The following is a 23,365-nucleotide window of genomic DNA, read 5'->3' on the forward strand; positions in this document are numbered from 1 at the left end:
GACGCTCTGTTTTTATATACACTCATGTGAAGAATGTCATGTCTGCTTGGAGACTTGGCCCCTTATCATTATGTAAAGTCCTTCTTTACCCCTGATAACTCTCCTTGGTCTTAAGTGTGCTCTGTCTGAAATTAATATAGCCACTCCTCTTTTCTTTGATTAGTTTTAGTATCTTATATATATATATATATACACACACAGATATATATTCACATACATACATACATATATATTTGTCCATTTATTTACTTTTAATTTATATATGTATGTATATTTAAAGTCAGTTTCCTGTAGACAACATATAGTTGGGTCTTGTTTTTTAATATACTCTGACAATCTCCATCTTTTAATTGGTGCATTTAGACCATTGACAATTAAAGTGATTACTAATATAGATGTATTAGTGTCTAACATATTTGTTAGTTTTTTCTATTTTTTGCCCTTGTTCTTTGTTCCTAATTTTTGTCTTGCACTCTTTTTCTGCCTTCTGTGGATTTAATCAAAAGTTTTATATGATTTCATTTTTCTCCCTTCTTATCACATAGGTTATATCTGGTTTTTTTTTTTACTTTCTTTAGAAGTTGCCCTAGAGTTTGCAATATACTCTTACATGATGTTATTATGTAACATATACATTATATTTCCAAGTCAAACAACTCTATAGCATCATGGGTCGTGCATGTACCTTACAATAACAGAATATTTCTAATTCCTTTCTCCCATCCCTTTTCTCATTGCTGTCATTCATTTCACTTATATATAAGCATACATCAACAAATATATGTATATATATATATATAAAAAACACACAATAAAATACATTGTTGCTATATTATTTTGGACTCTTCTCTGTTAGATCAATTAAGAACAAGAAAAACACAAATTTTAATTTTACCTTCATCTATTCATGCTCTGATTCTCTTCCTTGGTTTATATAGACCTGAGTCTCTGACGTATTTAATTTTCCTACTCTCTGAAGAACTTCTTTAAACATTTCTTGCAAGGCAGGTCTATCGGCAACAAATTCCCTTCATTTGTGTCTGTGTAAGTCTTTATTTCTTTTTCAATTTTTTCTCAATTTAAAAAATTATTTTTTTCCTATTTTTTAAAAATTGAGGTATAATTAATATGCAACTTTAAATTAGTTTTAGGGGTACAACATAATGATTTTGTATTTGTATATACTGCAAAATTATCACCACAATAAGTCTAGTTACCATCCGCCATCATACGTAGTTACCGAATTTTTTTTCTTGTGATGAGAACTTTTAAGATTCATTCTCTTAGCAATTTTCAAATAAGCAATACAGAGTTATTAACTATAGTTGCCTATGTATGTCTACCTATGGGTACTTGTATTGCTATACATTATATCCCCATGACTTATTTATTTTATAACTGGAAGTTTGTACCTTTTTATTCCCTTCACCCATTTTGCCCGCCTCCCAACCCCTGCCTCTGGCAACAACCAATCGGTTCTCTTTATCTATGAATTTTTTAATAAAAGATTCCACATATAAGTGAGATCATACAGTATTTGTCTTTCTCTGTCTGACTTATCTCACTTAGCATATTGCCTTATCCATGTTGTCACATGGCAAGACTTCATTCTTTTTTATGGCTGAATAATATTTTATTTTATATATATATATATATATATATATATATATATATATATACACACATACATACATACATATCACATCTTCTTTATCAATTAATCCATCAATGGACACTTAGCTTATTTTCATATCTTGGCTATTGTAATTAATGCTCCAATGAACCTGGGAGTGCATGTATCTTTCCAAGTTAGTATTTTCGTTTCCATTTTCTTCAGATAAATACCCAGAATTGAGGTTGCTGGATCATATGTTAGTTCTACTTTTTAATTTTCGAGGGACCTCCATACTGTTTTCCATAGTGGCTGCACCAATTTACATTTTTAACAACAGTGCACAAATGTTCCCTTTCTCCACATCCTTGCTAACACTTGTTATTTCTTGTCTTTTTGATAATAGCCATTCTTTAAGAGGTGTGAGGTGATATGTCATTGTGGTTTTGATTTACATTTCCCTGATGATTAGTGATTTCAGCATATTTTCATGTACCTGTTGGCCATCTGTATATCTTTAGAAAATGTTTGTTCAGATCCTCTGCACATTTTTTAATTGGATTTTTTTTTGCTATTAAGTTATATGAGTTCTTTATATATTTTGGATAGTAACTCCTTATTAGATATCTAATTTGCAAATATCTTCTCCCATTCTGTAGGTTGCCTTTTCATTTTGTTGATGGTTTCCTTTTTTGTGCAGAGGCTTTTTAGTTTGATGCAGTCCCACTTGTTTATTTTTGCTTTTGTTGCCTTTGCTTTTGGTGCTAAATCCAAAAAACCATTACCAAGACCAATGTCAAGAAGATTACTGCCTATGTTTTCTTCTAGGAGTTTTATGGTTTCAGGTGTTTAATCATTTTGAGCTAATTTTTGTATATGGTTGGTTCCATTATTTTGCATTTGGCTGTTCTCTCCACTTTTGAAGGATAATTTCACAAGGTGCAGAATTCTGGTGTATTTTTCCTCTCAACACTAAATATTTCACTCTATTTCCTTCTTGCTTGCCTTGTTTCTGAAGCAAAGTTAGATGTAATTCTTATTTTTGCTCCTCTTTAGGAACAGCAGCTTTTCCTTTGGCCTCTTTCAAAAATTTTTTTCTTTATTTTTCATTTTTTGTAGTTTGAAAATGATATGCCTAGGTATAACGTTTATGGCATTTATCTTACTTGATATTCTTTGATATTCCTGTTCTGTAGTTTGGTGTCTGACAATAATTTAGGAAAATTCTCATTATTATTGTTTCATATAGATTGATACTTTCTTGTTGGGCATGTATATATTTAGGATTTCTATTTTTTTCTTGGAAACTTGACCCCTTTATCATTATGTAATGACCTTCTTTATCCCTGAAAACTTTCCTTGCTTTGAACTTCTGCAGGTTGTTTTTTTTTTTTTAACATCTTTATTGAAGTATAATTGCTTTACAATGGTGTGTTAGTTTCTGCTTTATAACAAAGTGAATCAGTTATACAATAATTGTATACAATAATTGTAATTATACAATAATTGTATAACCCTCCCTATCCCACCCTTCTAGGTGTTCACAAAGCACTGAGCTGATCTCCCTGTGCTATGTGGCTGCTTCCCACTAGCTATCTATTTTACGTTTGGTAGTGTATATATGTCCATGCCACTCTCTCACTTTGTCCCAGCTTACACTTTCGCCTCCCCGTATCCTCAAATCCATTATCTAGTAGGTCTGCATCTTTATTCCTGTCTTGCCCCTAGGTTCTTCATAACCATTTTTTTTGTTATTTTTTAGATTCCATATATATGTGTTAGCATATGGTATTTGTTTTTCTCTTTCTGACTTACTTCATTCTGTATGACAGACTCTAGGTCCATCCACCTCACTACAAATAACTCAATTTCATTTCTTTTTATGGCTGAGTAATATTCCATTGTATATATGTGCCACATCTTCTTTATCCATTCATCTGTTGATGGACACTTAGGTTGCTTCCATGTCCTGGCTATTGTAAATAGAGCTGCAATGAACATTGTGGTGCATCACTCTTTCTGAATTATGGTTTTCTCAGGGTATATGCCCAGTAGTGGGATTGCTGGGTTGTATGGTAGTTCTATTTTTAGTTTTTTAAAGAACCTCCCTACTGTTCTCCATAGGGGCTGTATCAATTTACATTCCCACCAACAGTGCAAGAGGGTTCCCTTTTCTCCACACCCTCTCCAGCATTTATTGTTTCTAGATTTTTTGATGATGGCCATTCTGACCAGTGTGAGATGATAACTCATTGTAGTTTTGATTTGCATTTCTCTAATGATTAATGATGTTGAGCATTCTTTCATGTGTTTGTTGGCAATCTGTATATCTTCTTTGGAGAAATGTCTCTTTAGGTCTTCTGCCCATTTTTGGATTGGGTTATTTGTTTTTTTGATATTGAGCTGCATGAGCTGCTTGTAAATTTTGGAGATTAGTCCTTTGTCAGTTGCTGAAAATGAAGCAACTTCTGCAGGTTTTAAGCAGGTAAATAACATCATTTTGCATGATTTCCAAAATGCTATACTTCTATCATTCCAAGAGCTGCTGGGTATAGATATATAGATATAGATATAGGTATGGATATAAATACATAGACTATAAGATTCGGCCATTTTATAATCTACTTTGGTGTGCTTGGAGTAGAGATTATAGAACATACTAGGAAAAATAGATTATAGGTATATCTGTGCTAGGGATTTCACAGTATAGGACTTGTGATGGAGGATTCTTGGAGGTGGAATGCTCCCTCTTATGTGATAGATATATAATAGATGAGTGCTAGGTGCCCAAAGAGAGAAAAAGGGCCGGGGCAAAGTATTGTCCGTCAGTGATGGAGGTACTTGAAGTGGTACAGTGGCCTGTATGGCTGGAGTAGAAGGCCGATTCTAGCAAGGCACTGGTGTGGAGAGGGTGGCCAGCTGAGGAAGGTTATAAACTCCAGACCAACGTGTCACCTCTCAGTGGCAGAGTCTGCCTAAAGTCCGAGCAGGAAGGAGATGATAAATGGGGGCAGGGTTGTGGTGACCCTCTGCTTTAGTTCAATGATGAACGCTCCATATTGGAGTCATCATTTGGACATAGTGGACGTTTTATAGGTTTTGGGGTCTGGACACCAGCCTGGTCATCATGATTAAATGAAGCATTGTATTACAAAGTGCTTTTTAAAATTGTGGTAAAATACACATAACATAAAACTCGCCATTTCAACAATTTCAAAGTGCACAACGAAGTGGCATTAGTAAATTCACAATACTGTGCCACCATCATTACTACCTAGTTCCAGAACTTTTCCATCACCCCAAAAGGAAACCCTGTATTGCTTAAGCAGTCACACCACATTCTCCTCTCCTCCCAGACTTTAGCAGACACTAATCTATTATCTGTCTCTGTGGATTTGCCTATTCTGGAATTTAATAAAATGAAACCCTACAATATGTGGTTTTTGCGTCTGACGTCTTTTATTTTAGCACAACATTTTCAAGGTTCATCCTTGAAAGCTGTTTTAGCATGTATCAATACTTCATTCTTTTTTATGGCTGACTAGTATTCCATTCTATAAATATATCACATTTTATTTATCCATTCATCAACTGATGGCCACCTGGGTTGCTTCCACCTTTTAGCTATTATGAATAATACTGCCTTGAGCATTCATGTACAAGTTTTTGCTTGAATACCTGTTTTCAATTCTTTTGGGTGTATATCTGGGAATGGAATTGCTAGGTTATAACATAATTCTATGTTTATCTTTTTGAGGAACCACTATACTATTTTCCACAACAGCAAAATGCTTTTAATCTGTACATTTCTAAAAAATATGTTTTCTTGGGGTTTATAATTCAGAATTAGTTCTAAATTAGTCTTTTAAAAGGGAAAAAAACTGGCCAGACACATAATTTAAATTAATTCAATAATTGTTTACTGAGTACCTACTATGTACCAAGAATGATCTAAAAATTGAAGATACATTAGTTAAAAACAGACAGAAGTTCTGCCCCAGGTAAGTCTTGCCTTATTAGGTGCATGTAGAAAAGCTGGCTTTAATGTATGCTGATAATTTCTATTTGTTTCATTGTCTTATCAACTTCACTCACAAATTCAGAAGTATATTCCCAAGGGGGATCTCACAGAGTGAGTTCAAATGAAAGTTTTGGTAAGGGTATAGTTAAATGAGCACATCATATCTTAAGTATTATGTCCTTTGTCTTGGGAAGGATTTGGTAATTGTTAGGGACCTTTGTCACTTTCTCCTGGGTCATCAATATCTCTCCCCCATTGTCTTCTCAGGCAACAGTATTTTCTACTATGCTGAGATCTTCCCTTTTCATTTCTGGAATTTAGCTTCATGCTTCTCCACTTTATTTTGGCATTTCTCATGTCTAATAGAGCTAGGCTTCCCCATGTCACTTGGCAAAGATTCCTTGCTGGCTCATTTTAAAAATCTTCCCATTTTCATGTTTTCAGGTACTACTAAAAGAAAAAAGCTAGTAGCTTACATCATAAATTGGAAATTCTGTGATGTGTATTTTCTTAAGTGCCAGGTCTAATTGGAGTGTGCCATTTTTTCCACGTGGAGATCAGATTCTCACAGCCACTTATAGCCCCCATGTTGTGTTCTGGTGTGTGCTTTCTGGCATGCTTAACTTACTTTTCAAGAGGCTTTTTTCCTGGCATTCCAGCAGTGTGGGGCTACACAGTGATTCCCGCCACACTGTGAAAAGGGTCTGCTCTCTTCCTGTCACTTCTGTGGTGTGAAAATTTGTTAATTAGGATGAGGTTCACTGCAAGTGCAGAAAACAGAGTGGTTGATTTACTACATGACTTCAGGAACTCAGTTTCCTTCCTTGTTGTTGTTCTGATATTCTCGTTTCCTGGCTTCTACCTCATATTCGAAGATATCTGCTGAAGCTCCATTTCTCATGACTACATGTCAGCCAGGAGGGAAAGGTGGTGGGGTGGAGAGGAGTGTGACTCTGCCCTGACATCTGTGGACCCTGCTGAATGGCTACATTTATGCTTATGGTACACCGGCCAGAGCTTAGGTACATAGACATACCTTGCTGCATTGGTAACTGGGAAATATATTCCAGGTGGTATCTGCTTAGTTGAAATTGGGGTATATTTATAAAGAAGGCCAAACTGGATATCTTAATATAGCTTGCTCTCTGTAGCACAAGAAGGGATGAGCAGACAGATTATTTTTCACTTGTTAATGATCAAAGCTTGCTCACATATTTCATGAGTGTGAGGTCAGATGCATCAATAATTGCAAATTATGGCTGTCTTCTTTGTTTGGGCAAGTGCTAAGGAGTTAAAGGTCATGCTTACAGAGTATGGGGTAGAAGACTGTGGTGGTGAAGGGGATCCTGTTCTGGAATTAGATGGTGGGGATGTTATTATGAGATCTTGGCCTCCACATAATCCTTTGGAATACTCATTCTCCCTTTAGTGAATTACCTCTTGGGAAGGGAATGTGGTGAAAGTGTTTGGGTGGGAACACACTTCTCTATGCTGGTCTCAATTTTTATTAAGAATCAATTAATTAATCCAGCTGCAGTAAAAGGGATGCAGATTGGGCTTTCAGGATGGATTTCTGGCCTCTGAAGACTTTTAGAGACGTCTTAAATATATATAAAGTGATTGAGACATCCCTTATGGTAGTTGCCTGATATAAGCAAAGACTTAGGATAGTAAAGTATGGGCTAATTTGGAGGTACAAGACTGCAATCAGGGATTATTCCTTCCTTCGTCCCTGCCTCCCTGCTGCCTTCTTCCTTCCTTTCTTCATTTTCTAATACTTATTGAGGCTTTACAATGTGTCAGGTGCGATGCTAGGCACTGTGGTGAAGTCATGAAGTCTCCCTGCTCTCATGAGGCTTACAGTACTGGGAGGAGACAGACTTAATTGAAGAACTAATGGCTAGGAAGGAAATGGGACACGTGCAAAAGAACTTGACTTAGTTTGGGATTTTGGAGAAGAATTCCTTGAAGAGATGATACCTGAGCTAAGGAAGGAAGGATTCTAAGCACAGAGGAGAAAGCAGCATCCCAGGCAGAGGAATAGCTCTGGAAATGACCTAGAAAGAAGGAGCAGAGGAGGAGAATTCAGGAGAAAGAAACATGAGATGAAGCCAAGAAGACTGCACTCTTCAGCGCTTTGTAAGCAATGGGAAAGATTATTTGTTTTATCTGAGAACATTCATTAATTCATGCAGTCATTCTTCAATATTTGATAAATACCCACTATGTGTCAAGTGCAAAGACAACATTTGCCCTCATGGAGCTTACCTTATAGTAGGAGAAGACAGATGGTAAGCAATATATGTACGTAAAAATATATCACGTGTTAGATGGTGACGTGTAAGAACAACGGCAATTGCTAAAACGGTTTAAGGGGAGGTTATGGGGTGAAGTTGTGGCAAGTAGTTAGATTTGTGTTCGGAGATCTCTTTGACTACATCTTGAAAAAAAAGTTGTGGTTTTGTATGTGAAGTGGGGTGAGAAAGGGTGCAAGGAGACATGTTTGGAAATTCCTGCATCATCCAATGTATCTTTGGACTATGGTAGTGGTAGCTGCAACCTTTAGGAGTACACCTTGTAAAAAGGTATGGATTGGCATTCAAATGGATAGGACTTGGTGAGAGATTGAATGTGGGTGGTGATGGAAACCCACTGACCTGGTAAGGCATTCACTCATTTACCAGACATGAAAGTGAGATCATGCCTTTGTTTCTTGGCATGATGAATTTGGGGTGCCTTTGAAACATCCAGTAAGGTGTTATGGTGGAATTGGGTGGTAAAGATCTTGGAGGAGACATCTGGTTGTTCTATAAGTATGTGACCAACTTCAGTGTCAGTTGGTAACTGAAGCCATGGTCTTGAACGAGAGTGATGAGAGAGAGAGTGTGCACTGAGAAGAGAAGGGTCAAGCACCACGTTCTGAGGCACTCATCACTTAATGGGAAGGAGTGGGCCAGAAGTAGGGGGAAATCCAGAAATGTGGTGTCACTGCCAAGGGAAGAGAGATTTTCAAGGAGGAACTAGCTACAGTGCCAACGCTGTTGGGATGAGGTAAGAAAATCTTCTTTAGGTTTACCTATTCATTCAACAGGTATTTATTGATGGACTCTGTGTACCCGGCACTCTTCTAGGAACTGAGTACAGCATTAAAGATCAAAGCCTCTGTTCTCCTGAATTGCACATTCTCAAGAGAACAAGAAATATAGAGTGCACAAACAAAGTTAGAAAAAGATGGTGGGATGGGGTGGGAATGCTATTTTGGACAGGGTGGCCAGTGTAGGCATCTCTAAAAGGTCATATTTGAGCAGTTCCTAAATGAAGTGAAGGAGAAAACCATGCAAAAAATGTGGGGGAAAGTGCCCATGCATCGAGAACTCTGCTTTGAAGGACCCATAGGTAAGATTGCGCCTAGGAGTTCTGAGGAATAGCAAAGGGGTTATTGTGGCTGGAGGAGAGGGAGAAATGAGAAATTTGAGGAAAGAGCCAGAGATTAAGGGCTTTGGGAGCCCTTTGGAGAGAATGGGAAGTGCTTGGACATTTAGTGACATAGAGATGATGAGTGATTGCTGCTTTGGACAAGGGACAGATGGAGAAGCCAGACTGGAGTTTGTTGAGGTAGGAAAGGTGGGTGGACATGAATCATTTGGACATCTTTCTGAAGAGAAGTGTGGGAGCTGGAAGGGAATGGGGAGTGTCCCTTTCACTTTTCCACATGTGGATGTGGGCCTCTTCTCATCCCAGAAGGAAATCCTCCTATGGGCTCCTGGAGCCAAAGGCGCATCTTAGAGGTGGAGATCCCTCTCTCCTGGGTCTTAAGCAGTCCTACTCACCCCACACTTCCCTATGACCTTCTTCATTGCTCCTGTCACTTCCTTGTTCCTGAGGCTGTAGATGACAGGGTTCAGCATGGGCGTGAAGACGGTATAGAAGACGGACACTACATCATCCTGACCAGGAGAGTGGTAGGATGCAGGTAACATGTAGGTGTAGATAAGGGGCCCGTAGAAGAGGTTGACAACTGCCAAGTGGGAGGAGCAGGTGGCCAGGGCCTTCCAACGTCCCTCTGCAGAGTACATCTGGAGCACAGCTGCCAGGATTAGGGCGTAGGAGGTGGTGATGAATGCAATGGGCACCAGGAGGACCACCACGCCCGTCACAAAGAGCACCAGCTCATAGATAGCTGTGTCAGCACAGGCCAACCTCAGCAGTGAAGGCACCTCACAGAAGAAATGCGCGATCTTCCTTGAGCCGCAGTAGGGGAACTGCAGGGTCAGTGCGGTCTGGATGGAGGAGTTGAGGGACCCTCCCAGCCACGAGGCAGCCACCAGGAGAAGGCAGGTCCGGCGGCTCATGAGCACCGGGTAGCGCAGAGGGTTGCAGATGGCCACGTAGCGGTCATAGGCCATGAGGGCCAGCAGGATGCACTCTGTGGCCCCCAGGAACATGAAGAAAAACATTTGTGCCCCACAGCCTCCAAACGAGATGCTTATCCATCCAAAGAGGAAGCCTGCTATCATCTTGGGGACAGTGACTGAGGTGAAGAAGATGTCCAATAAAGACAGCTGGCTGAGAAGGAAGTACATGGGCGTGTGGAGCCGGGCATCTGCCCAGATCAGGAGGACCATGGCAGCGTTGCTGGCCATGGCAAGTGTGTAGACGACCACTACCATGCTGAAGAGGAACAAGTGCATCCGGCTGTCATTAAAAAGGCTGGTGAAGACAAAGCCGGTGGTGGAGGAGTGGTTCCAAGAGGCCCTGCCTGCCTCCTGCTGAGCTTCACTGTGGGGAGGAAAAGTGAACTGGCTCACCAAGGGCGCAGAAGCATCCAACCTGAGTCAGAGAGAAGGTGATGGATGAAAACGGCAGAAAGTAACTGGCGAGGCTGGCTAAGGGGCTGTGGGGGTTCTTGCTAATATAGTTGCAAATTTTTGTAGGGTTAACATTATTTCACAATGAGAACTTACTATAAAAGACATGGCATGCAGCCAAAGCACTGCTCAGAGAGGAACTTAAAACACAAAATGCAAATGTTAGAAAAGAAGAAAGACTGAAAACCAATGATCAAAGTTTCTATCTCGAAAAGCTAGAAGAGAAACCACAGCAAGTTAGAACACCTTATGTTTTGCAAAATATGCATACTTAGCAATATTTACAATAAATAAATAAATAAGCACACAGGAAAAAATTTTTTCAATGAAACATTTACTCTCATGCTTAATTGGAGGACTAGATCCACACATTATGTGAATTATGTGGTTCAAAATTCTTATTTACTTGAGGATTCAGGTGATGCATTTCTCGTAGAAATAGATGACAGCCTGTGACGGTGGCTGACAAGGTGTGTTTTATCAGCTAGCAGACCTGTGTCTTGCCTTGTTTCCCTTGTCACTTTGTCCCTCAGGAGTCCCAGACACACTCTTTGTTCTCAGATGCAATAATTGCTCTTATATGGGTTTCTGGCAGTATGTTGTCCTCATCTTCATAACTGTCACCTCGTTTAAGTGGTCTCACTAGAGCTAAGTCTTATTATCTTAGTAAGAAGATCGCTTTTAAAATTTTTGGTAGTGAATGGGCCTCATTGTAAGTATAAATCTGTAGACTTCATGGTAGGAGTAGGGAAATCAGGTTCAATGTTTCCCTTAGGAAGGATCTGGGGGCCTAAAGTTCTCCCTTCTTGAATTACATTTATTCAGGTAAAGTCACTTTCAATAAATGTCAAGTTAAGCTATGATGGGAAAGAAGTCACCCTAAGGCAGTTTTAAAAGGTGTAGACATGGGAAAAACTCCAACCACTTGCTCTGCTGTAAGAGAGCCTGCGGAGAGTTGCCACCAGGCAAATTCCATGAGCTTTCGAGGCCTCTAGGCTCTTTGGTGGTTCCAGGGTCCCAAATCCTAGGGAATGCTTGGAATTCTGGTTTGTATTTCTGGGCTTGAGTTTGATAGCAAGTGACTTAAATGGAGAGATTGAAGAGAAATAAATTGCCCAGTGTTCTATAATGAGTTGAGAATGTGGGAGAATGTTGGAGCTGGTGGACACCACTGGGTCACTGAGACAGGGCTGGAGGAGCAGCAAAGTGTTTCAGAGGCACAGCATGTCAGAGATGTGAGAGACTATGGCCTTTATCTGCATGTCCTTCAGAATCACTAGCAGGGCTGTACAATCGATGGAGATATGTATTTCCCGTTTCCCTGAATCTTCCCTGGGAGTGGGCCCTGAGCACCTGTACTTCTCAAATCTCCCACGCTACTCTGATGTGTGGTTTGAGTTGAGACCTACTGCCCACATCTCATGGTTGAAGGTGTAAAGGAAATTTGAAGCCAGGACTTGCCTTGGGTCTCACAGTAGATCACAGGGAAATCCTCTCCTCAGTGCTTGTCCTGGCTCTTCCTGCTATGCCATGGGGCCCCTCTTATCCATGGCTTTAAATTCCACCTTTTCCAGGCTGCTCACACTGGGCACACAGATCCCTTAGAGATGAATCAAATACACTCAGAGTGTAGCAGGGTCTACTCCCAAAACCTGTCTCTGAAGCTAAGCACAAGAAGTTAACACTGTTAAACCCAAACATTCAAGATGAGTTTTTAGTGAAGATATGACATACTGCATCTATTTTCTCTGTTTTATGATGCTTTGTTGTCTTGACTCCTTGCAGACCAGGGAAGAACTGCCCCTCTTAGGGTTAGCCAATTCATAGAGATAGTAAACAACTTGCCCTGGAAAATGACTTTGATGTGAAAACAAACCATCTGCCTCCATTTACCAGGCTCCTGCTGTCCAGGAAACTATCCTTATGCCCCAGATCACCACAGGGCCAGGTCCCAGACAACGAGAGACCACCCTTGTAGCCTAAAGCCCACCAAAATTATTCAAACTAACCCTAAACCTCCTCAGCTGCTTACCCTGTCTCACCCAATTATCCCCCCAAAAACCACATTAAAGGCTTTTACCTATGCTTTCCCCCACACCCACCTCCTTCTGCCTCCTTACCAACCCTAGTTTTTTCCTGTGTGGTCTTGTGTGGTATGACATTCCTCCTCCTCTTGGGAACTGTGAGTAACAAACTATCTTTTCAATGGCAATCATCTACTGATCTGTTCATCTCACCATATCCTGCATAAAAACAAGTTCTCGGGTACATTTAAAATATTCCCCCAAAAAGAATTTCCTTATGTTGTCCCTGTTTTGGAAAACTTATAGGCACAGCTTGTGTCGTTTGGTGTCTCAAATGGCTCAGAACCAGTAGATTTTACAGCTGTAACGACCGTAGTCCAACATTCTCATTTTTTTCCATGAGCAGCGTGAGCCTTGGTCAACATATTTTTGATTTTCTAGGCCAGATCCAAAATCCTCCTAACTGTTCTAGAGTAGGCTTTCTCAACCTTGGCCCAATTGAAATTTTAAGATAGATCATTGCTGTGGGTAGGGGGCACACTGTCCTGTGCATTGCAGGACATTTAGCAGCACCTTGGATGCTTCCATTAGATACCAGAAGTATTCTGTCCAAGTTGTGACAAACAAAAGTGTTTGCAGACGTTGCCAAATGTCCTCTAACAGGAAAAAATTGTACCCAGTGGAGAACCTCAGCACTAGAACTCCACCATAAGTTACCTTTCTTTCCCTTTCCCCCTTCTCTAAGGCAAATGAAAAAGAATAAGAGCTCACCGGTATAGAATCTGTAATAATTTGAGCCAGATGTGGCAGAATGTCTGTTGCAGGTTTTACCCAGTTTTAAACCATTGTGCTTAAGGAATTAGTCTCTGTGGTCAGGTAGCTTGGGTTCAAGCCTCAGCTCCACCATTTCCCAGCCCTGTGACTTGGACAGGTTACTAGCCTCAGGCTCCTCATCTCAAACATTGTTGAGAGCATTAAGTGGTTAATACCTGTAGAGTGCTCTTTGGGTACAGTCAGGCAGAAGGAATGTGCTGTTTAAGTGTCGGCTGCTATTAATGGCACGACTGTTACCGCTTTTATAACCTTGAGCCTCTGCTTATCTCCCTGTAAAATGGGTCATGAAGCTCGTTTCTCAGGGTTATGGCAAATGTTGAATAAGAAAAATGTTGAGGTTGTGCCTTTTGCATAATACGTAGTCAATAAATGTTAGAACTCTTCCTTTCCTCACTTAAGAAAATTAGTTTTGCAAAATAATCATACAGTCAACACTTGTACCTGCAAAGAGCCCCTAGTCCCTTCCACCTGGAGGTTTCCTTTCTACAGGTTTTGTTCTCAGAAGCCTTGAAGGGGGTTCTGTATGTTGTGATGGGGTGGGCTTTTCTACTGCACACGGGATCTCCCATCTAGATTGGAAATTTCCTGTGATGAGGGACTCTGTCCTTTCCTTCTTTTATATTTCTCCACAGAATGTGGTTCCCTGTGGCCCTTGGCCAATGTAGGATGTGTATGGTGAGTAGATGAAAGAAACACACACATCCACAAAACACTATTACCTCTATGGCCATCCTCTGGCATAGCCATCTGAATTCAACATCTGCTCTCTGGAGTTGTGCATGAGCACCTGCATCCAGAAATGCTTTTTTTGGTTGTCCTGACACTGTTTATTTTTCTTCTCATGGCAGTTTTTAAGTATTGACACACACATATCTGCATTTCAGTGTATGCAGTGAATGTGTGTGTGCATGTGTGTGTGTGTGTCTCAGAATCATTATTTAGGGTGATTCCTTTTCTTTGAGACTGTTCCCAGGAAGAAGAGGATATGATTTTCTATTCTTGCATCTTCTAGCTTGCTTAGATCTGAACTGGTACCCAACAGGCATTAAAGAATTACTACAATGAACAACCAAAAGAGGAATGCTCAATGTGAATGACCATTTCGTGTCGTTGGCTATATCTAGCCCAAGTCTTCATTTTCTCTCTTAGGATTTTTCTGTACTGATAGATTTTTTTATTCCTCTGCAGTTGGACTGATTTTTCTTTTTTGTAAAGCATAGTATTGGTTTTTACAGTTTAAGATATTTACTTTTTGGAGAAGTATGGTATAAAAAAACAAACAAAAACATCTTCCAGATTGTCAGAGATTTTAAATTTTGCAGTTTGACAGAGGGGAAGTTGTAGATTTGCCCGTTGTCAATTATGGGGCTGCATAAATTGAGGTAAGAGTTTTAAACTACTTCCCCATCTCTCCATCTCCGATTTCATCCCCTACTCACCTCACATTTTCCCAGTCTGCAGTCTCCATGTGGAGCCTCAGTCTCCTGTTGACTTTTTTACTTCCTGGGCTCCAGGCTGAGGTTCAGAAACCAGGGCAGGTCCCTCGGAGAGTCCTCATGGAGAACCTGAAAGCTGAAGCCTGAAATCCATCTCCGTTCAATAGGGCATGCCTAAAGGTTTCCTGTTTTTCCCTTAGAGCCCCATCTTTCTACAATATAACCCATCCACCTTTACCATGATTAGTGTGAGCTGCTGCCCTGTCCCTAGTGCTCCTTTCAATTTCAGAATGCCATGCTTGAAAAGCTTTTGTAACTGAATTTGCCCCATTTTATCATCCACAGATGCAAGGATTGCACAATTCCATGTAAGCCAGTGCTCATGATTTAGCTGTGCTTTTGAGACTTACAGGACATATGTGCTAGGAAGATATAAATTGCTTAGCCCCAAATTACAGATAAGGTAATGGCATTTAGAGCCGTAGTTCCCAAATCTGTCTGCACATCGGAATTATCTGGGGAGCTTCAAAATACTGATTCCTGTGCCTCATGCCCAGAAGTAGAGATTGAATTGGTCTGGGATATGGCTGAATTGTTGGAAGATTTAAATGATTATCAGATGGTTCTAATCTGCAGACAAATCTGGAAACCACTAAATTAGGGATTTCACAAACATGCCAGATATGCCAAATGCTGGCACCCACGTATCCTTAGACCAACATGTGGTCCTTGGATCAGTAGCATCAGCCACTTGCTTAAAATGCCAATTCTCAGGCCCCACCCCAGACCTATCAAATCAGAAACCCTGGGTGGCAGCTCAGAAGTCTGTTTTAACAAGTCCTCCAGTTGGTCTCATGATTGCTAAAGTTTGAGAACCACTGCTCTAGTCCAGATGTTCTCAACCAGTGGTGATTTTGCCCCCCCCCCCCACCAGGGGACATTTGTCAATGTCTGAAGACATTTTTTTGGTCGTCACAACTAAAGGGAGGGGTGCTAATGGTGTATAGTGGGAAGAGGCCAGGGGTGCTACTAAACACAGGGGTGTACAGGACAGCCCCCCAACAGAGAATTAACTAGCCCAAAATGTCCATAGTGCCAAGACTGGGAAAGCTTTCTCTTGGTCACTCTGATTTCCTGGGTGAGTTTTGCCCAAACTTAAGTTCCATAAAGGTATTCCTATTCCATGCTGCATGGCGCAGAATGATGAAAAGTGCATATTGTGGCAGCTGAATGAGGCTGTTGAGTGGTTAAGTGAATGAACAAGACCACCACTCATGACAGAAGTAAAGGGATAGATCAAAGCTCATCCAGTTGACTAAAGGAGATGCTTTTGAAATTGTGAAAATTCACACCTATTTCGAGCATCAAAACAACCTCAGCCTGAGTTTTATAGGATCCAAACAGACATGGTCAGGTGTTTCCTAAGCAATGGGCAGGTTGGCACAAACTGCCAATTTCACTGATGAGTATTTGAGGTCGTTAGATATACCCAGAAACACTGGTAGGTGTTTTTACTTTATAACACAAGGATGGGATCAGGCTATCACAGATGTGGCTCAGGCTGAATGAGGAAGAAACTGCCACTATACCACCTCTTGCTATTAGCCTGATTTATGGACAAAATTTCCACAGCTCTGCTTTGTATAATGTTCTGTAATTGTGGCCAAAAGCTGAACTCAGTGACAGGGAGACAATGAGCAGTTTGGTCACCTGTTGAAACAGGTGTTGAGACAGGTCAGAGGATAGCGGTGGTGAGGGGAGAGGTAAGCATCTCTTTGTTCCACAGTTTAACATGATGTTGGGATTTCTCAGCACTGCGGTCTCTAGACACCCATGGTTTTAATATTTCCACCTACCAAGTTTACTGTGTGCCGGGATTGTGCTCAGTGTGCTAAATGCATGTGTTGTGCATAGGCATTGTTATCTGTGTTTTACAGAGTAGAAAGCCAAGATTCAGAGGATGGCCAATGCCACAGTGGGGGGTTCAAACTCAGTCTGACCCAAAGCCACTACTTGTGGCACCACATCATTTTGTTTTGACAACCTTCTGACTGCTCTCTGAAATCTCACAGCTGCAAAATACATGTGTGACTCGTCACCAAATGCCAGCCTAAATTCAAGGAATTACTTTTAGAAATGCCAGTTAATAGACTGACTTTAACCTCGAGCCAAGTGATTTACAAACTCTGCTCCAATAAAACCTGGATGGATCTATCTTAGAGAATGTTCCATAATGGAACCACTTTGCTGTACACCTGAAAATAACACAATATTGTAAATCAACTATAATTCAATTTAAAAAAAAAGGATTTTTAAAAAACCTAGGTGGAAACATCTAAAGAAACTTCTTACAGACAGGAGAAAAGAAGTTGGAGGGTGACTAACCACAGTTCTTAGTTCTCCTCTCCCACCAGCACTTTAACGAAGTCCCTCTGATTAATGAATATAGAATGAGATGGATTACAGGAAGGATGTCCTGGCGGAGAAAGCTGTTTATTTCTGAAATAGCTGACTGAAGCAGATTGTGGCTCTCCATCCTTTGGGATTCTTTACAAATAGGGGAGCAGATTCCTTACCTGTGTGAATACCTGAGGCCCTGCTGTTGGACAGGATGTTTTCCAAAACCGAGAGCTGTAATTCTCTCCTTGTTGGCTCCTAAGTATTTCCTAGGGATTTTATATGCAGGCAGTTAAGTAGCTTCAGAAAGAAGACACAATCTATATTGAAAAGAATTCTAAATAAGAGCAAGTGTCAAGGTCTGAGATAAAGTTCCTGGTTTCTGGACAAGTTGGGGCTTCTCTGAAAAAAACACACAATTACTTCCTTAGCCATAATGCAGTGTCTTCAGGGGCTCCAGGCCGCCCACACTATTGTTTCAAACCCTTATAAACACAGTGGGGCAGACTTGGGAATTGTTGGTTAGATCAACACAGATCATCTCTGTATCTGAGGGAAACTGCTCCCTAGTCAGCAATTAAGAGATGTGGAGAAGCGTCTTCCCCTCTTTCCTCCCTCCCATCCTCCCTCCCTCCCCCTCCTTCCTCCTTTCCTTCCTTCCTTCCTTCCCTCCTTCCCTCCCTCCTTCCTTTCCTTCCTTCCTTCCTTCCTTCCTTCCTTCCTTCCTTCCTTCCTTCCTTCCTTTCTTTCTTTCTCCCAAATATCTCCTGAAGTTGCTTTTAGTTATAACTGGTTTTTTTGGTCCTATTGTTCTAATGGGTTTTTATTCCTTAGTTCTGAAAGCAATCAGAATGGGAAGCAAACTATTCTTATCTCCCATTTCATATTAGACACAACACATTATTTTTTATTATTATTATTATCCTGTTAGTAATTTTATGAAGTAGGAAATAGATTGTTATTTTACACATGAAGAAATACAAATTCAGAAAGTTAACTAGCTTAGTGCTCAAGGTCATCTGCCCAGCAGATGGCAGATCTGGGGTGTGAACCCAGGTCTGGGTCTTGGTGGAGACTATGAGTTTTCTTGTCTATCATGCAGTCAGCATGTGCTATGTGTAATTCATCAGTCCTAGATGGATATGTGGGAATTTAGGTCATATTAACATGCATGGACCCCATAATGTGGCTGTTTGGTGGTTATGTCTACACAGGTCTATTAAACTGACATTTTAGAATGAATCAACCAGTTATTTCAGTGAAAACAATGGCTTTGGGCTATTTCTCAACAAAATTCATCAGATGTTTGATTGTTTTCCAACCAATAGCCTATCTCTGAATAATATAAAAGTTACAAAATATGATCTATATCTAATATCTCATTATTTGATTACTTCATTTTTTCTTTAGGCAACTGTGCATGTGTCAAACATTTGTTGCTACCAGCTGAATGTGGAGATCACAGAGACAAGATTGCTGTGCTTCCAGAATTTATAATCTCAATCAAAGCAAAATGAAGTGAGCTGAATACTAGTATCCTATTTTGCAGAAGTTGAAATTGAGACTCCAAAAGGAAAGCATCTTGTCCAGGAGCACTGAGCTTGGGGTAATTAATGGTTCCCAATTCTGCTAAGGTTATTCATATTTTAACCAAATCTAAACTTATTTTGTTGCTGCAGAGTTTTTATTCATTTGTTCTTACTTTTACTCATTCAACAAGTGTTTATTGGCCACTGACCATGTCTTGATGCAATGTTGGACTTTTGACCCATAGAGCTGGCAGGGGCTTATGGAACAGCTTTTTATCCTACTATATCTGATGGCAACCATCTTGTTTCTTTTTTAACATTTATATATCTAGATGCTCGCCTTCCCTGAAGGTTCCAAGTGCCCAAATAGTCCTAAAAAGTATGTAACCCGAATGCCAGGGAGAAAGAACCTCTCTTCCTTATCAACCTGGTCAGGGTGCCTTCTGTGGTTCACTGACCACTGCTGTACTGTTCTATCAGAAAAAGTACAACCAGAAACTATTGCATCTCTGCACACTTGAGTCAAGTTGCTTTTAAGTGGAAAGTAGAATAATAGGAGTTTCCTTTTTTAAAAGAATGTGGCCTTTTGTTCAGCTCCACTGTCACATTTCCTTTTATATTTAAAGTGCTATTGGCTTTTTTTTTTTCTTTTTGTGGGCATATGTTTTTATTTCTGTAGAAGTGAATTGCTGGGTCATAGGGAAAAGGTACATACATGTACCTTTTTTTAAAAAAAATAGATCCTTATTGGAGTATGATTGCTTCACAATACAGTGTTAGTTTCTGTTGCACAACAAAGCGAATCAGACATATGCATATAAATGTCCCCATATCCCCTCCCTCTTGAGCTTCCCTCCTCTTCTCCCTATCCCACCCCTCTAGGTCATTGCAAAGCACTGAGCTGATCTCCCTGTGCTATGCTGCTGCTTCTCACCAGCCAACTACTTTACATTCGGTAGTGTATATATGTCGATGTTACTCTCACATCGCTCCAGCTTCTCCCTCCCACCCCTTGTCCTCAAGTCCGTTTTCTATGTCTACCTCTTTATTCCTGCCCTGCAACTATGTTCATCAGTACCTTTTTTTTTTTTGATTCCATATATATGTGTTAGCATATGGTGTTTGTTTTTCGCTTTCTGACTTACTTCACTCTGTATGACAGATTCTAGGTCCATCCACCTCACTACAAAAAATTCCATTTCATTTCTTTTTATGGCTGAGTAATATTCCATTGTACATCTGTGCCATATCTTCTTTATCCATTCATCTGTTGATGGACACTTAGGTTGCGTCCATGTCCTGGCTATTGTAAATAGAGCTGCAATGAACATTGTGGTACATGACTCTTTTTGAATTATGGTTTTCTCAGGGTACATGCCCAGTAGTGGGACTGCTGGGTCGTATGGTAGTTCTATTTTTAGTTTTTTTTTTTTTTTCTTCTATTTTTAGTTTTTTAAGGAACCTCCATATGTTCTCCATAGTGACTGTATCAATTTACATTCCCACCAACAGTGCAAGAGGGTTCCCTTTTCTCCACACCCTTTCCAGCATTTATTGTTTCTAGAATTTTTGAAAATGGCCATTCTGACCGGTGTGAGGTGATACCTCATTGTAGTTTTGATCTGCATTCCTCTAATAATTAGTGATGTTGAGCATCTTTTCATGTGCCTCTTGGCCATCTGTATGTCTTCCTTGGTGAAATATCTATTTAGGTGTTCTGGCCTTTTTTTAACTGGATTGTTCGTTTTTTTGATATTGAGCTCCATAAGCTGTTTATATATTTTGGAGATAAATCCTTTATTTGTTGTTTCGTTTGCAAATATTTTCTCCCATTCTGAGGGTTGTCTTCCTTGTTTATGGTTTCCTTTGCTGTGCAAAACCTTTTAAATTTAATTAAGTGCCATTTATTTTTATTTTTGTTTTTATGTTTATTTTTGTTTTTACTCGGAGGTGGGTCAAAAAAGATCTTGCTGTGGTTTATGTCAAAGAGTGTTTTTCCTATGTTTTTTTCTAAGAGTATTATAGTGTCTGGTCTTACATTTAAGTCTTTAATCCATTCGGTGTTTATTTTTGCATATGGTGTTAGGAAGTGTTTTAATTTCATTCTTTTAAACGTAGCTGTCCAGTTTTCCCAGCACCACTTATTGAAGGGCTGTCTTTTCTCCATTGTATGTTCTTGCCTCCTTTGTCATAAATTAGGTGCCCATATGTGCGTGGGTTTATCTCTGGGCATTCTAACCTGTACCATTGATCTATATTTCTGTTTTTGTGTCAGTACCATACTGTCTTGATTACTGTAGCTTTGTGGTATAGTTTGAAGTTGGGGAGCCTGATTCCTCCAACTCCGTTTTTCTTTCTCAAGATTGCTTTGGCTATTCGGGGTCTTTTGTGTTTCCATATGAATTGTAAAATTTTTGTTCTAATTCTGTGAAGAATGTCATTCATAATTTGATAGGGATTGCACTGAATCTGTAGATTGCTCTGGGTAGTATAGTCATTTTCACAATATTGATTCTACAAATCCAAGAACATGCTATATTTCTCCATCTGTTTATGTGATCTTTGATTTCTTTCATCAGTGTTTTATAGTTTTCTGAGTACAAATCTTTCACCTCCTTAGTCAGGTTTATTCCTAGTTATTTTATTTCTTTTGTTGCAATGGTAAATGGGAGTGTTTCCTTAGTTTCTCTTTCTGACTTTTTCTTGTTGGTGTATAAGAATGCCAGAGATTTCTATCCATTAATTTTGTATCCTGCAACCTTACCAAATTCATTGATTAGTTCTAGTAGTTTTCTGTTGGCATCTTTAGGATTTTCTATGTATAGTATCATGTCATCAGCAAACAGTGACAGTTTTACTTATTTTCCAATTTGTACTCCTTTTATTTCTCTTTCTTCTCTGATTACTGTGGCTAGGACTTCCAAAACTATGTTGAATAAGAGTCACGAGAGTGAATATCCTTGTCTTGTTCCTTATCTTAGTGGAAATGCTTTCAGTTTTTCACCACTGGAAACGATGTTGGCTGTGGTTTTGTCATATATGGCCTTTATTATGTTGAGGTAAGTTCCCTCTATGCCTACTTTCTGGAGAGTTTTTATCATAAATGGGTGCTGAATTTTGTTGAAAGCTTTTTCTTCATCTACTGAGATTATCATATGGTTTGTTTCTTGTTTTGTTTTGTTTTTTAATTATTTATTTATTTATTTATTTATTTTTGGCTGTGTTGGGTCTTTGTTTCTGTGCGAGGGCTTTCTCCAGTTGTGGCAAGTGGGGGCCACTCTTCATCGCGGTGCGTGGGCCTCTCACTATCGTGGCCTCTCTTGTTGCAGAGCACAGGCTCCAGACGTGCAGGCTCAGTAGTTGTGGCTCACGGTCCTAGTTGCTCTGCGGCACGTGGGATCTTCCCCGACCAGGGCTCGAGCCTGTGTCCCCTGCATTGGCAGGCAGATTCTCAACCACTGCGCCACCAGGGAAGCCCTATCATATGGTTTTTATCCTCCAATTTGTTAATATGGTGTATCACATTGATTGATTTGTATATATTGAAGAATCCTTGCATGCCTGGGATAAACCCCAGTTGATCATGGTATATGATCCTTTAAATGTGCTGTTGGATTCTGTTTGCTAGTCTTTTGTTGAGGATTTTTGCATCTATGTTCATCAGTGATATTGGTCTGTAGTTTTCTTTCATTGTGACAACTTTGTCTGGTTTTGGTATCAGGGTGATGGTGGCCTCATAGAATGAGTTGTGGAGTGTTCCTCCCTCTGCTATATTTTGGAAGAGTTTGAGAAGGATAGGTGTTAGCTCTTCTGAAAATGTTTGATAGAATTTGCCTGGGAAACCACCTGGTCCTGGGCTTTTGTTTGTTGGAAGATTTTTAATCACAGTTTCAATTTCAGTGCTTGTGATTGGTCCCTTCATATTTTCTATTTCTTCCTGGTTCAGTCTCGGAAGGCTGTGCTTTTCTAAGAATATGTCCATTTATTCCAGGTTGTCCATTTTTATAGCATATAGTTGCTTGTAGTAATCTCTCATGATGCTTTGTATTTCTGCAGGGTCAGTTGTTTCTTCTCCTTTTTCATTTCTAATTCTGTTGATTTGAGTCTCCTACCTTTTTTTCTTAATGAGTCTGGCTAGTGGTTTATAATTTTTGTTTATCTTCTCAAAGAGCCCGCTTTTAGTTTTATTGATCTTTGCTCTTGTTTCCTTCATTTCTCTTTCATTTATTTCTGATATGATCTTTAAGATTTATTTCCTTCTGCTAACTTTGGATTATTTTGTTCTTCTTTAGTTGCTTTAGGTGTAAGGTTAGATTGTTTATTTGAGATTTTTCTTTTTCTTGAGGGAGCATTTAGTTGCTCTAAACTTCCCTCTTAGAACTGCTTTTGCTGCAACCCATAGGTTTTTGGTGGTCGTGTTTTCATTGTCATTTGTTTCTAAGTATTTTATGATTTCTTCTTTTATTTCTTCTGTGATCTCTTCGTTAATTAGTAACGTATTGTTTAGCCTCTATGTGTTTGTATTTTTCACAGTTTCTTTCCTGTAATTGATATCTTGTCTCATAGCGTTGTGGTCAGAAAAGATACTTGATATGATTTCAATTTTCTTAAATTAACCAAGGGTTGACTTGTGTCCCAAGGTAT

At 39.7% G+C, this 23,365-nt stretch overlaps 1 protein-coding gene across 5 annotated transcripts in view; it reads right to left on the bottom strand.

The window, feature by feature from the left end:
• The window catches only part of LOC309622987 (olfactory receptor 2T27-like), a 214,183-nt gene extending 192,351 nt beyond the window's left edge, over positions 1 to 21,832 (bottom strand). Inside the window, exons 1-4 of one of the 5 annotated variants that reach the window (XR_014241223.1) lie at positions 17,372 to 21,832; positions 14,799 to 14,924; positions 9,464 to 10,412; positions 6,754 to 7,690 (exon numbers count right to left, since the gene is read on the bottom strand). Coding sequence is in view for 1 of the 5 variants with exons in the window: in XM_082379509.1 (XP_082235635.1) it covers positions 7,619 to 7,690; positions 9,464 to 10,412; positions 14,799 to 14,827 (1,050 nt within the window). In the remaining 4 variants the exon portion in view is untranslated. The other 4 variants (XR_014241224.1, XR_014241225.1, XM_082379509.1 and 1 more) reach the window with 4 other exon arrangements.
• Between the last annotated feature and the right edge of the window lie 1,533 nt (positions 21,833 to 23,365).

Source organism: Balaenoptera borealis (genome assembly GCF_965194805.1).
Source record: "Balaenoptera borealis genome assembly, chromosome: 2".
NCBI lineage: Eukaryota > Metazoa > Chordata > Mammalia > Artiodactyla > Balaenopteridae > Balaenoptera > Balaenoptera borealis.